This window comes from Thermobia domestica, chromosome 16, assembly GCF_964235325.1.
Source record: "Thermobia domestica chromosome 16, izTheDome1.hap1.1, whole genome shotgun sequence".
Taxonomy (NCBI): Eukaryota; Metazoa; Arthropoda; class Insecta; order Zygentoma; family Lepismatidae; genus Thermobia; species Thermobia domestica.
The window spans coordinates 33,835,754-33,851,654 of NC_137469.1; the positions used below are offsets into that span (position 1 = coordinate 33,835,754).

At 36.3% G+C, this 15,901-nt stretch overlaps 1 protein-coding gene across 1 annotated transcript; it reads left to right on the forward strand.

Moving 5' to 3' along the window:
* The first annotated feature begins 13,998 nt into the window (after positions 1–13,998).
* Positions 13,999–15,018, forward strand: LOC145672446 (zinc finger MYM-type protein 1-like). Its single transcript, XM_081741601.1, has one exon. It carries the CDS (start codon positions 13,999–14,001, stop codon positions 15,016–15,018), a length of 1,020 nt encoding a protein of 339 aa, XP_081597727.1.
* The last annotated feature ends 883 nt before the right edge of the window (positions 15,019–15,901 follow it).

Consider the following 15,901-nt stretch of genomic DNA (forward strand, 5'->3'; position numbering starts at 1 on the left):
TAGAGTTGAAACACTAACAGATAGTGAGAATCGTTATATTGTAGTCGATTCAGCGTCCCAAGAACGGATTTTATCTCCACCCCTATATATCTCTAATATAACCGGAAATCGTAGATATCGAGTAGCATTTCCGGTTTCAGTATTGATTTCCATAGAGCAAAAGCTGTAGAAACTAGCGAAAAATAGCTTTTTGATATGAATTCGTTGTCTCAAGAATAAGCTTCATCTGGATTTTTACCCCTCTATTCAAGCAAGAAGCAGTGGCGGCATTAGTGGGTAGGCCGGGCCTACCCAAAAATTTTAAAAAATATATAAACGCTAAAAGATACAATAAAAAGTAAACATATTTTCCACCATTTATATTCATCATCATCATAGATATTCTCCTTTATTGGCAGGTCACTTGCCGCAGCTGAGAAGCTTCCATGCTCCACGGTCCTCCGCTAACCTTTTCGTCTTCGCATATGATCTTTCTGTTTTAATATCATCCATTAATTGTAGTCTCCTTTGCCTCCTCCCTCTCTTTCCCGCCACCATACCTTCTAGGACGTCCCTCATGATACAATCTCTTAGGCAATGTCCCAACCAGTTTCTCTTCCTCTTCCTAATAATATATAAAAGTGTTCTTTTCACACCCACCATTTCTAACACTCTCTCATTCGTTTTCCGCTCTACCCAACTAATTCTTTCCATTCTTCTCCACACCCACATTTCGAAGGCTACCATTAATGGTAGATAATTATTTAACAAATAGCATCAACCACTACTGTAAAAGTAATTTCCTACTGTCATTAATCAATCAAATGTGTATATGTATCCATAAGAGATGAAGCGGACCTACTCAAAATTAAAATCCTAAAGCCGCCACTGGCTGCAAGTGGTGGACGTCTAGGATTTCCGGTTTTAAAACTGATCACCAATAACACGCTTAATCTCTGACCTTATCTCTGTCTTGGAACCGGAAATCATAGATCTGTAACTTCCGATAGCAGAATTAAATTAACATTGTTTAGAAGTCTAGTTTCACATGTAAAAAAAAAAAAAAAAAAAAAAAAAAAGAAAAGAAAAAAACTCGTTGTTATAGCGTAGGATCTTAGTGCGTAGAAATTCTGGCGATAAAATAATAATTTTCGAAGTTCTGTGTGTAAGTAAATATTGAAGCTTTAATAAACAAAACTACTTCAGAGATACAAATGATGTAAAGTGATTTCTTTCCTCTTCATTCTATCAATTTAGCTTTAATTGATAACTTTTCGTAACACAATTATTATCTTCTGTGTGAGAGCATAGGCTTCGTTTGTCTGAACATGATGGCACCTTCTCCCCTATCTACAAAAGCCGTACTCGTAACATTACCAAGTAGGCGAGCCAGGCACGTAGCCAAGAGGGTCCAGGGAATCCGGACCCCCCTTTCGAAACCAGAAATAAAAAATTAAGGATGGATGAAACAAAAAAAAATCGAGAAAAAGAAGAATCAGTATTAAAAATAAACAGCTACGGCAAGCGTTTGGTTACTCTTTCACATGAGGAGCTTGTTTTACTATTGACGTGTGTTTTACTGTTTGTTCCAAATACCAAGTTAAATAAGCAGTAACCAATGATACGCAAACTTGAGCACAGCGTTGTCGGCATGTGCCCTTCTCATTGTTTCCTCTCCACTCCAGCTTTACGAGGAACGCATAAGCCGAATTACTTGCAATACATTGTGGCGTATAAGAGGGATATTCTGGAAAAGTCAGGGAATTTAAAATTTCAAAAAAAAAAAAAAAGTTCCGGAATTCTGACAATTTCTGCTACTAGTCAGGGAAATTTCAACCTTTCGAAAATATAGTGGCGTTCTGTAATACTGTGGAAATTTTTTATCATAAATTTTTCGTCATCCCTTCTCTGCAGTAGCAAACAAATTTTATTTCAAAAACAATGTTTTACTAGTTCTTTAACTTGTCTTCTTGTCATTTGGAACCGACACTACCTGACGGAATAATAACATAATAATAAAAAACTAAAAGTTATGTGGAAAGAAAGTTATGTTAACATTTGATTCAATAGAGAAAGGAACAGACAAAATATTTTACAAGACATTATTCGATATGTACTTTTTATAATAATTGAGGTCATAATGAAAGGAAAATTGTTATATTTGAATGAACAGAGGAAGAAACGAAGATATTGTAAAATCATTTTCAATACTTTGTTATATTCTTTTGCTCGAGATTTCTTCATAGTTTGTTATTAAAATACTTACTAACATATCCTCATTCTATTGTCCTGACAAACCAATATATGTTGCCAGCAAAATAGTTAAAATGATCGTGCCCCTGATTTGATAACCACAGTATTTCATGTCAATGACACCCCCCCCCCCCGCCCCCAATTGAGAAATCCTGGCTATATGCCTGGGGCGAGCATTAATAGGTTGACGAAGGAGCAGTAGGTCCTTGGTTAGTTACTACAATAGTCAGGAAGGCCTAGTTTATTAAGTGATACTTTCAAAACGAAACTGGCCAAATTTAGGGGTGTAAAAGAACAGTGCACGTGGAATTTTACAGAACCCGCTTAATAAAACGGCAGGAGGTCGAAACATTTTTAAGGGCCCATTCACCCAGTAATAAAAGAAAAGTAGAAAATAATATAATTCTTATTTGCCATTAAACAACATTACTTGCAGTTGACAATGTTTACAGTTTATACAAGAAGAAAGTAACAATTTACGCCTTCCTTCCAATTAGCCAATACTATATGTAGAGTTATTACAAGAAAAAGATTTTCAGTACTTTTCAAAATTGTTATAACAACGTTCGTATTTGAGCCGGTAATGTATAGTTTCATGTCAGTAATTTATTACATTTTGTGTGTTGTACTTCGCTTAATATGAAGAGTATTTAAATCACCTTTATGTCTATTACAATATCAGTGTGTCGACTATTTCAGACAAATAAAATTCCCTGACTTTTCCAGGTTTTCCAGACTATATTTTAGTGAAGTTAAGTAATCGCTATCCTCTAAACACTTTTAGTTTTATAATATCTGTTCTCTTAGTTACGACAGCTGTTATAAAAATACGAACAAGGCTAAAATAAGTATCTATTTACTCCTGGCTAGAACAATATTGTTAAATACAATGTATTTTTTGATGGCCTCCCACCTCCCCTTATAGCCATCCCTCTGGGCTCCTTGTTTCAATACAACCAATATATATATTCAAATACAAAAAGTATGAATGACAAAATATACATAATACACCAAAATGCGTATAAAGATTTTACTTGAATACCACTCATTTTATGAAAGGACGAATCTGATTGGTTCATTTTAAGAAGTATATAAACTATAATCTTAGAAATTGTATTTCATAATGTGTCTGATGAAGTCAAAGTTAATTTGCCAAAACTGTAACGCTATTATTTATTAGTTAATATATGTTTTAGTCAGAATTTGTCTTTTATTGTAAAATAGATTTTACATTTCATACCACGTACTTGTGAGGTACACTGAAGTTACATAAACTGGACTATTCAAGTGATTTACCTCTATTAGATTTTTTATTATTCCAGAACATGAATTAGGGCTAATAGACACACGACTATACACACAGATATATGGATACTAACAAGAATGTCGTTGCGAGATACAAATACTGACAAACATTGTGGATTTTAATATTTCAGATTATAAAAACATTCTATATTTTGTATTTCTTTGTAGAATACTAAATACAGAATATTTTTATAATCTAGAACACTAAAATATACATGAAATTTCCAATTATGATCACGTTATTAATCATTCTCTTACGATTTTTCATATACTCATCAACTTCGTTGATTTCTTTTGCTGCCTTCAATGATTTTTCCTTCTTTTTCTTCAGTTTTTCCAACTCTACAGCTCTTCTCTTTCTTTCTTTCTTTCGAACGATTTTTCTCCGTCTCAGTTGTTGTCTGCTTCGTTCTGAGAGCCTCTTTCCATTTGGCATCTGCATTTCTTTCTGCATGAATTAATTGTTTTGAGATTGGCATTGCCTAAACACTTCCGTGAAATGTGACATCGTCATGTACTATTCTCAGCGAAACTAAAGACTCTCCGTGTAGATTATTCACAAGAAACACGTTAGTCAATAAGAAATTGCGTTCAATGGAAGCGTTGCCGTGTGATAACACTAGAATTTTCTTAACGAACGCTGAAAAGTTGTTGCTGGTGTTAGTGTTGTCAAGAATGAAGAACCACAAGTGATTTAAACGATCCTTAGTCACGTCAAAATTCTTCATTCTTGTGATAACAGAATCTAGACTATAAATTTCACTGTAGAGTCGTTTTATTTCATCAGTAGCAGGGCCAGACAAATGATCATTCTCTACAAGCACTTCGAATGCTATGCTTATTTGTTCCTTCCCAAGTCTCTTGTTTAAAACTAAATCGGGAGAGAGGCATGCAGCACACCGTAAGTAAGTCTGTATTTTAATGGCGATTTGGCGATTTACACAGAATCTTCTTACAAAAATCTGTTAAAATATGCAAATAACCTCACCTACAACGTAGGATATGCGATATCAACCTGCTTAGCCGAACACAGATCATATCCTTACTACCATCCTTTAACAAATTTCCATCAGGTCTTCAGAACTTACTGCTTCAATCATAATGGATGTTTCAACAAATCTAATCATAAGAAACTTCAAAAGTTTAAGTATTTTACCATAAAAAAAAAAAAAAAAAGAAAGCATTGGTGAGTCTGACTGAAATTTCGTAAGAAAAGGTTGAATGTGTTCAGCAACGGTTTGGAAGTAAGCTAATTCAGCTCCAAGCAAAGAATCTTTCAGACATTATTTAACAATTTTAAAGCTGTCACAAAATGGTTCTCGATTACCATCTAAAACTGAATCGACATACTTCATCAAGTGTGGTAATAATCGCTAAGCTCTGTCTACTACATTCACATTTTCTATAAAAAATATGAGAACTTGCTAGAAAAAAATGACCTTATTAAAAAGTTACAAGGATACTAAAAATATTCACAGAAGTTACTTGTATTATTGCTGTAAAAATTATAATCACAAAAGACACACAGAACGCCGAACTGCATTGAAAATGGAATATGGAGGAAATGGAATAGGGGTTTATATCTAACTAATGTAAGTACGCATTATATTATAAATTAGAGTTCACTAAGCTGAGTTATTTAGGATTTTATTGGAGGTCACGGTTGCAATAGCCTAGCTACATCCCTGGACATGAGGATCATTATTAAATGTGGAGATCAGAAACCACGAGCTCAAGACGCAAGGTTTGCTAACTCCTTCCAGAAGTTCCTCATTGTATGATGACTTCTACTGTAGCGGAAAGTTGTTTTCCAGACACTGTGCAGATAGAATGTAAAAGCAATGAAATAAACGTAACTTTACCAAAAATTTCCAGAATATACAGAAAATTCCCTGACTTCTCCGGAAATTATAAAATTCCCTGACTTTTCTGGTTTTTCATATTTTTCAGACTAGTAGACACCCTGAATATGAATGAATATTGTTGACATAACGAATGAAGTATGCGTCTTGTTGAGAAATGGTCTACATGATACAGTATCAGGGTATTCTTTCATTGTTTTCTTCTGCCATTTAAAGACAGTTTGTGTACGAGGTGAATTATATTACACCATACTGTAAAGTTGGCGCTACCAAATCATTCTAGGCGTCTCCAAAGGAAGCGGAACATCATTGAAGTAACTCACATTTTTCTTTGTTAACATGAGAGGGATATTTCAACAAGTTCTCTTACCTGAGGGTGCTCTTCCTGTTGAACTGCTAAAAAAAAAAAAAAAAAAAAAAAAAAAAAAAAGAAGCGATGTTGTAACTTTTTATCTTCTTGTATAGAAAGCGATGTACTAACTTAGTCAACACGTTTCATCTTTGTAACTCCATATTTAATGTTAATTACTTTGAAAGGATTACTTTAGTGCTTTTTATAATAGGGATGCACTATTATTGATATATGTATCCATTTTTAATATAAGTTTAAGGATGGCAACAAATCGCCCCGTCAACAGCACACTCGTGTCGCTCACGGCTTGTTTGGAGTATTATCTGTGAATGTGGTTAAAGTAAATTTTCTTGTTTAGTATCAAGAAAGCCGACTGAGGATGATTTGAACGTGGCAAGTATTAACAAGGACGACAACCAGAACATAGTATATTTAGGAACTCTTGTTGTTACTTTAGGTATATTGTTCATTGTAGCCTTGGATATATTTAATATGTATGAATAGAATGCATTGGACAAAGCACCAAATATATTAGAAGCACTCGTGTAACTGTTTCGGCAATGTATTAACACCTTCATCAGTCACGCTATCTCCAGTGGAGAGACATGCAAAGGAAGAAAATATTTAAGAGACAGCAAATAATACTTTTGAGAAAGTATTTGGAGAAGAATACTAAGCCGAAAGGACTGTAGATATTTAAAGAGGATGTTATGTGTCAATCAGTGAATATAAAAGTTGGACTAAGACAATGTGTCTGATGAAGACGATGATACATTACCCAAACTGTTATACAAATGTTTTCAATAGATTTAGTGCTTTCGTCAGTGCGTTTTATTAATATATTAATGTACACATTCCAATTTACCTTTGGATGTAGATAGATGCCTAACAGTTTTACGAAATGACAAGCATTTACCTCAGTCATATAATTATTAAGACAGAAATATATATATATATATATAACGAATTGGTTGAGAATTTTTATTTATTTTTCCCCCTGAAATGGAAGTTTTCACTACATAGGAACTGATACGCATCAGAAAGGAGAGTTTCAACAAGATGTGCGAGATTTAAAAAAATTTAACACATTTTTGTGTTTTTAAAACAATAGATCTGAATGATTTTGGTTTCAGTGTCTAAAGGTTGTTTGTAAAAAGATCACAAAATTAGCACATTTAGGCAAACATAGAAACCAACTTTCTTCAAACTTGTAGCTATATAACAAAGCATTGAATCGAACCTATTGTTTTAAAAAGTATGTATACTATCAGTGTTTTCACCCTCATTATCAAACATATGAAAATTAAAAAAAAAAAAACACCAGGAAAACAGTTATACATCACATGTTGCAGTCATCTGTTGAGGAAATACCATGTCGACATCTGTTGGGGAAAGATCATACTATAAATTCTAAGACAATATAACTCCGAAAGCAATACACAGATACCATTATTAAATTGTATATATTCTTTGACGGATTCTGTGTATTACTCAGTTAGTCTACCTACTTTACTTTATCATTTTTTTATTAACTAATGTTAGTAATGTGAATTCGTTAACTACAAAACACCAGGAAATGAAAACATCCATCTTTTTTTTTTTTACCTCCTTTTTCAGGGAGAGCTATTTCCCTCCGCCCACCTCACCAGTCCCACCTACCAGTTCCCTCCCTCCCTATTCCCTACCAGCTTTCCACCCCAAGTACCCACCGGCTTTATAGGGTGGCTGAAAGAATAGATAGATAGGGGGAAAGCAGGCACAGGAGAAGGCTGGCTTCGGGGCGGGTATAAGGGCACAGAGGGCATCAGGTCGGGATCAACATTTAGAATTCAGGCGTCAGGACAGATATCAAGAACCCCAGCGTCAGGTCAGACAGAAGCACAGACACCCAACCAGACAGACAGATAATATGTCGTGTTAAGGCTTCTTCTTTCTTCTTCGACGAAAGAACTGAAAAAGAAATACTAACTGTTTGTGGATGATTTCGTGAAAGAAGTCGCACCGATAAAAAAAAAAAAGTTTTTTTCGCTTGAAAGTAAAAGAAAAAATCCTAATATACTAATTGTTGTATACAGCAATTAATACATTAGATAATATTTATTCTTCCAGTTTGAAGCGATAAAATTTTAATTTTTAGCAGTGTGATTTCTCTCACGAGCCATCTCTATGTACTGTACGTGATGATTATGAACAAAAGATCACTGAAAGAATAAAGGATTTAGCTTTCAAGATTGAGTGCCTCTTCATCAAAATGTATCCAAGATAGAAGAGAAGAGAGAATACTAGAAAAAAATTTGTCACTATCACCATATTGAATCCTGTGCCATGAATAGAATTAATATGAATAGACGTGAGACGAGGTCAAAGTATTGAGTAGGTATTCAGAGAAAGAGAAAACATTCGGGTGGAAGGAAACTGGAGACAGTGTGCTCGGTGATTAGGATTATGATGATAATGATAATAATGGTGGTGGTGGTAATAGTGGGGGGTAGGAGTTATGGTTAATTTATTTATTTACTCATTTATTTAACTTTTTATTTATATTTCTTAGCTACTATATCTTATCTATTTAAGTAATTTATTTATTTACTTTATTTATTTATTTTAATTATGTTGACCATACTGTCTCCACTATGTTACCACCCCTTCATCCTAGTTTTCTTTCTCGTTCTCTGCTATTTTAACTTGTAACTGTTGTATCTATTAGCTTCTTTCTACTGACTATGTGTGTGATGTGCGTCCTATTCAATTTTTTTTCATCCTCGATATTACTCATACTTTGACCTGATAACACGTTCTTCCATCATAATATTGTTGCAGAATATTCATTATGACCAACAGTGACACTTTTTCCTTCATTTCTTCAGCCTTTTCTATATTCTGATGGAGAGACGTCCTGATTGAAGCTGGAGAAAAGGAAAGGAATAATATTGAACAAATGTGAATTGAGAAACGAGTAATTGTTATCATAGTGCATAAAAGAAATAGCATTGGAACAAATATAAATTGAAGAACCAATGATTGTTACAATAGAGAGAGAGATTATGAAGAAGTAGAAACTGTTGGATACCGAGAAAAGGGGACGAAGACACATTTCACACATGTTGAAGACAGTAGAAGAATTATTTGAAGAAGAAGTCGAAAGCAGAGGAATTTTCCGAAGAAGAAAAGTCGTTGTGTAAAAGTCTGTAAATGCTACAATACTTACCCATCTGGATCGCAGGGCGTGGTCCCTCGCTGCATCTGTGTCTGTGGTGATGAGAAATGTAAGCGTTTGGATGTGCGTACGTGTATATGTTGTGTATATCCACCCGCCCGGCCAAGCACCCACACCCCCACCCTCCCTTCTTCCAAGGCCCCCTCAACCCATCCGTCAGCCCGTCTCCCCCTTACCGGACCGTCTGCCCAGCGGCCCAAACACCCGTCCTGTCCGCCAGTCTACTCCTCTACCTGCCCATCCAGTCACCACCGATCTTCCTAGAGATCCATGGAAGATTGGTGGTAGACATACCCCATCCATCTATTGAGCCAGCCACCCCACTTAATCAAGCACTCACCCCTCAAGTCCCAAGCTAATTCTTTTAAGGAGGATTTTTGTTTAATTCTTTTTTCATTTTTTCAGACATTACATTTTATAAATGAGACATTACAATAGTTTACTTCTGATTCTTTGTCTTCTTGTCTGATGAAATTCAATCTAGCGGCGAAAACAGTTACAGGCATTTGTGGATCTTCAACTCCTTTGTACCAATTCCAAATAATGCACAGCGTCCATCAACTCAGCTTCTTTAAGACAACCAAACAGTTAGTGATATTGCATTCTCATAACATTGAGTTAACAGAATTTTTCAAACAAAAGACATAGGACAGAAATTGCATTGGTGGCTTATTCTTCTGCCAACTCTCTTTCCAATTTCCATAGCTCAGTTGGTTGATCAAATTCATCAAGAGTACTGTCACCAGCGATTAAGCGAGAGTCACAAGATATTTACATGCTTTGTTTTAGGTATTGATTCTTTTGCATTTGTATTTCGACTCTCAGAAACAACAGAGAAGGTCATTTTGTATATTTGCATAGTTGACGGGTTAATATGTGGTCCTTAGAAATTCCAAATTGCCAGTTATCAGTTAGTGATGGAGAACCACCTGCACTTTTTCTGCTGCAGAATTCCATAATAGGAAAGTTTGCGTCCATGAGTCTCTATGTAGATGACAATATAAAATCACTCAGAAAGTGTGAATCGAAAGTTTCCCTGAAGAAAACATTCTATATTTCTTGTTGAAATTTAACTATAATTTCATCTACTGTGCTCCTAGAAACTCCATACTCTGATCACAAAATGCTATATGTCATTGCATATGCTTCCTCTACAGTCAGCAGTTGGTTGATTTAACATCTTGATTGTTTCATTCCAACCGCAGCACAAAAATATCGATTTCTAGTGGTAGACAAAAGGCTCCAGGTCCTGTTGAAAAAGAGAAATTTTAAGAAACAAGGATTGTCAAGAATCCTTTATCATTGACAGTCGTCAAATGAAGATACCAGTACCAACAAATTTGCAACAAGGTAACGAAAATTATGGTTACCATGTGGAAATTTTGAGTTGCCATTGTGGAAACAAACAAATAAAACAGAAGTGTTCGGACCAGTGACGCCGACATAAGAAACGTGATGGAAATAGGGTTCCGTGGGCGTTGGTGTCTATAGTAGGAGACTGACTGCCCAGTGATGAAAGAATAATTCCAACGAACAAAGTGTTCGGAAGATATTGGGAACCTCCTTCTGCATGCCTTCTGAGATAAACGGAGATAAATCTAAACGAGATATTAATTCTGAGAAAGACTCGAAAATCGTGTAGAAAATTTTGGGTTTTACGTCCCACGATTATGCCGGTTAGGCTAAAGGAGACGGTGATGATGAGGAATGAATGAAATGGTGGAATGAAGAAAGTGGGAGGAAACGGGAGAGTCCCGAGAAAACCCATGCACACGGTGTTTGTCCACCACAAAATTCACTTGGCGGGAGCAGGGTTTGAACCCGAGACCCCTAGCACCAGAGGTGAACGCTCTACCACTGAGCCAGAAAATCGTGACTATCGTGTAGAAGAGTGGCTAGAACGAAAAGAAAAAAGACAGTAGTTGTGTTACTTTTGGCGAAGAAAATGTCCAAAAACAGCAACCGAGAAACAACGAAGAAATATCTAAAGAAGCCGACACTTCAGAGAAAGTATTATTATTATTATTATTATTATTATTATTATTATTATTATTATTATTATTATTATTATTATTATTATTATTATTATTATTATTATTATTATTATTTAAACGCAACATTCTGGCTCAACAAAAGCATATATATATGAGCCAACACTAAGGCCCCCCAAACAAAAATCTGGCTACGCTACTGTTTCTGCATGTTATTATAAACATGCATTTTATATATAATTCTGGGTTGTAGTAATCAACAAACGCCAAAAGAATGACATTGTGAACTTATTCCTTCACCCTACTCAAAAGTTCGTTTCGGCACGTATATTTCACTTTTTTTTATTTTGTTCTTCACAGTGGCGGATCCAGCGCGGGACAGAGGGAACTTAGCCCCCCAGTTTTTATGACAAAGATAATAGAAGCTAGAAGCTATTATTTATATTTTTTGAAAGTTTATTTTTAAAAAAACTCACGATATAGCTTCATAGTTTGCGTTCTAGATTGTACCTCCAGTTTTCACCTTCTAAATCCGTGTCTGGTTCTTCGTAACATACTTTCTTTATCATGTTTGAATCCAGCGATTTACCCCCCGAAAGGAGCCACCAAGCGGCGATATTGGACCATTGCTCTCTACCCTTCAACTTGCCGTTGAAAATTAATTTGGACAATTGTGTTGAAGGAGCAAAAAAAAAAAAACATACTACTACTACTGCTAATAATAATAATAATAATAATAATAATAATAATAATAATAATAATAATAATAATAATAATAATAATAATAATAATAATAATACTCTTTACTGGCGATACGCTTTAATAGCACTCGTTTTCTTTTTTTAAAAAATATTTCTCTTGTCGTTTCTAAATGTTTTGCATTTACTAAATTAATATTTCAATTTAAGTTGATTTGAAGGTTTTAACAAGAGTGTATAATATGAATTAAAAAGGTAATAGAACAACAGATAGCAGCATATGCTAGTTTCTCCCACTTGTTTGACGGTTGCTTTAGCAGCCAATCACGCGTAGAATAATTTATTCACAGTGTGTGCTAATCTTTAATTCTAGAAAAGGAGTAATAATAATAATAATAATAATAATAATAATAATAATAATAATAATAATAATAATAATAATAATAATAATAATAATAATAATAATAATAATTAGAGATGCAAGGGCTCTGAAAAAAACGGCTTTTTTGAAAAAAACTCGGTTTTTTCTGCTTCGATTTTTTGCTTGGGAAATTTTGGGCTTTTTTCAAAATTCTGCCTTAAATTGATAAAGCAGATTTTGTTTCGCTTCTCAATAACACAAAAAGTCTTTTAATTAGTAGTTGATGCCGATAATAATATAAAACCTCGAAAATAAACCATGAATTTCGAAAAGATATTTCAAACAATTTTACTTCTCAACATATTTACATTATGAATTTCAAAGGATTAACCAATACATATAAGATTTTTTTTTTAACTTCCTATATACAAAAGTAAGCAGGGTTGGGAAGAACCATGTTTTCTTTGAAAATGCCAAAATCCCGTTTTTGGGGGGGAGTTTAAACTAGGCTTTTTTGGCTTAAATCAGGTTTTTTGGGTTTATATATTTTGCTATATGTATTTATATTACATATTGACAGAAATAAGTTTGTTTCCCCTTGGTGTTATTATGAACAACGGGGTTATGCTGGAAGAGGTCACATAAGCTTAAAGAAATCCGGTCAGTAAATTTCTTAAATTGGGAAACTCCCGAGGCGGCCTTTGGGGGTGGCGACTGGGGCGTTCGCCCCAGGCCCCGCGATAAGATATTCTCTTGTCACAGTCAGTTCAAATATGCGAGGCCTCAGCAACATCCTAATGTACCGTAGCTTAGAGTTAAGTGAATACTTTGGCCAATAATACGGTGTGGTGGATTTCTTCGGAAACCAGTTTCAATAAACCAGAACTTCTTACTCAATATTTTACTTTTAGAAGCCTTAAATTCCCGAAATCTACACCATTACTATGAAAGCGTTTAGCATGATATTTTTGGTTTTAAAGTACCGTAATAATTACGCCCTTGAGTTTCGGATTAACAATGGGTCAGCAAACAAGGCGACGCTAATACCATGCACGTTACTCTAAATGGCCTTATCTCAACTTTTCTTTGTTGTCGAAATAGAGTGAGAAGTCATGTTGTTTGTTGTTTTGGGTCAGAAGAGTGGTCCTGTTGCTACGGACACCTCTGAGTCATCGCTTCCAAGAAGTAGCTCCTATTGCACGCCTTGTGTAGCAACTCAGTTTGGCTTCGGAATTCGGACCGCGCAGTCGTAGTGAGATGTTGATACGTAATATTGTGATTAGTGCGTGAGTGTCTTCCGATTATCCGTTTACTGGGCAAAGAATAAGTGACCATCATGAGTGGCAGAGACAGACAAATTCCGTAAATACGAAAGTGGGGCTGCGAAAGCCAAGAAACGGAAATATAAAGATTTCATTCAGAAGCAAAAGGGATTTTTGGACAAGTTTGCTGTAGTGGTAAAATAAGCGGATCAACACCAAAAACTTGAGAACATGGATGATGATTTGTATGGGACTGTGAGCGACCGGTGTGATGCGACAGACCAGGTTGTGATACCAAATTTTGCATCCGACGAATAAAACAAACTAGCCGTCAACAAAACTGTTTCTACGCCCTGTTGTCCCACAAGCAACAATGAAAACTTGGTGCAATTCTCTGGGGACAACGTTGTTGCAACAGCCCCAGAAAGTGACCTCTCCTGTGAAAGCGCGACCATTCCTCTCCATACTTCTGACACTCTTCAAATGACGAGCACACTGTTCGAGGACATATACGATCCAGGTAATTGGAAACATATTAACAGTGAAGTGCGTGACATGTTAGTGGAGAAGGGTCCAATCAGACTAAGTGACTGTGAACACCCAAAGGACGAAGGTAACAGACATTTCTCGAACAATTTCTTTACACGGAGGATGCTGAACGGAGGAACAGTGGATAGGCAATGGCTAAGTTATTCGAAGATAAGAGAAGTTGTTTGGCATGACAGCTACTAGAGGCCAGTTAGCAAACGGAGACTGCTGCGACTGGAAGCATCTTGGCTATAAAATTCAGCACCACGAAGCTTCTGTAAATCACGTTAAGTGCATGACAGCGTGGTTGGAATCAGCTCGGAGAATGTTCAATGGTAGCGCAATAGATAACATGATGGTAGAACGAATTAGAAAAGAAAAGCTGCATTGGCGCGCAGTGTTAACAAGAATTCTAGCGATTGTACAGTATCTTGCCGAAAACAACAGCGCATCGCGCAGTGTTAACAAGAATTCTAGCGATTGTACACTATCTTGCCGAAAACAACAGCGCATTTCGTGGGAGAACGGAGAAAGTTTATGCGCCGAACAATGGTCAGTTTTAGGCTTAGTTGAGATGCTGGCCAAATTTGATCCAACCATGGAAGAACATCTCCGCCGAATTAAGAACGACGAGGCTCACGACCATTACCTCGGGCATAGGATCCAAAACGAGCTTATTGAGCTCATGGCGTCAGAAGTAAAGGGGAAAATTATTGATAAAGTGAAACTTGCTAAATATTTTGCCGTCATCCTTGACTGCACACCAGATGTTGGCCACAAAGAGCAGATGTCCCTAATATTGCGTTTTGTGGACGTATCAGATCCGGAAGTGAAGGTGGTGGAGCACTTCATCGAATTTCTGGATGTGGACAACGCAACAGGAAAGGGGTTGTCTGAAGCTCTTCTTGCCGCACTGGCGAACCTCGGTCTGGACATCGCCGATTGTCGTGGCCAAGGGTACGACAATGGTGTGAACATGAAGGGAAAATACCAAGGAGTTCAAGCGCCCATTCTTCGCATGAACAGTCGAGCATTTTACACTCCGTGTGGCTGCCATAATTTGAACCTTGTTTTAGGAGACATGGCTAAATGCAACTCCCAAGCAGTGACGTTTTTTGGTGTCATACAGAGAATATATAAATGCTTTGCTGCCTCGGCTGAAAGGTGGAAAATTTTGGAAGAAACCGTGCCTTTCATGACTACAAAATAACTTTCAGAAACGCGGTGGGAGTCCCGCCTGGAAAGTGTGAAAGCGCTGCGTTATCAGACGAAAGAAGTCAGGGAGGCACTGTTGACTGTCGCAGATACCGCCTATGATCCGCTAGTAAAAAGTGAAGCCGAATGTCTTGCAAATTATGAGCTCGAAATCTTCGAGTTTATTCTGAACTTAATCATATGGTATGACATTTTATTTGCCGTGAATGCTGTCAGCAAAACTCTGCAATCAGCTGACATGCAGCTCGATGTGGCAATACAGCAAATCAAAGGCCTTGTTACCTTCTTGAGAAAGTACCGGGAAACCGGATTCTCCGATGCTATGATCGCAGCAAAGGAAGTTGCGTCCGAAATGAACGTAGCTCAGAAATTCAAGGAACGAAGAGTCAGATGCAAGAAAAAACAATTCGATTATGAGGGTAACGACGAAGAAACATCTTCGCCGGAGAAGTTCTTCAGAACAGGATATTTCTTATGGATAGTGGATCAAGCACTTACCGCAATAGAAAAAAGATTCGAACAACTGGAAGAGTATGCTCCAATCTTTGGATTTCTATACAACTTGAAGGGTTTGCAGTCATTGAACGACGATTATTTGTTAAAGTGCTGCATGGATTTGGACAACATGTTACAGAAGATTCACTCGATTTGGACGGAATTGACTTGTGCGCAGAATTGAAGATTTCTCGAGAAATGCTTCCTGATAACATCGATGCCGCCCAAGAGTGTCTTCAGTACGTTTAGCCCATTCGAGATTCATTTCCCAACATCGTTATTGCATACAGAATCATGTTGACAATTCCTGTGACAGTTTCCAGCGCGAAAAGAAGCTTTTGGAAGTTGAAACTTATCAAAAACTCTCTACGATCAACAATGTC

Excerpts from the sequence above, each read along its gene's own strand:
- LOC145672446 (XM_081741601.1), top strand. The coding sequence starts at position 13,999 with ATGACAGCTACTAGAGGCCAGTTAGCAAACGGAGACTGCTGCGACTGG.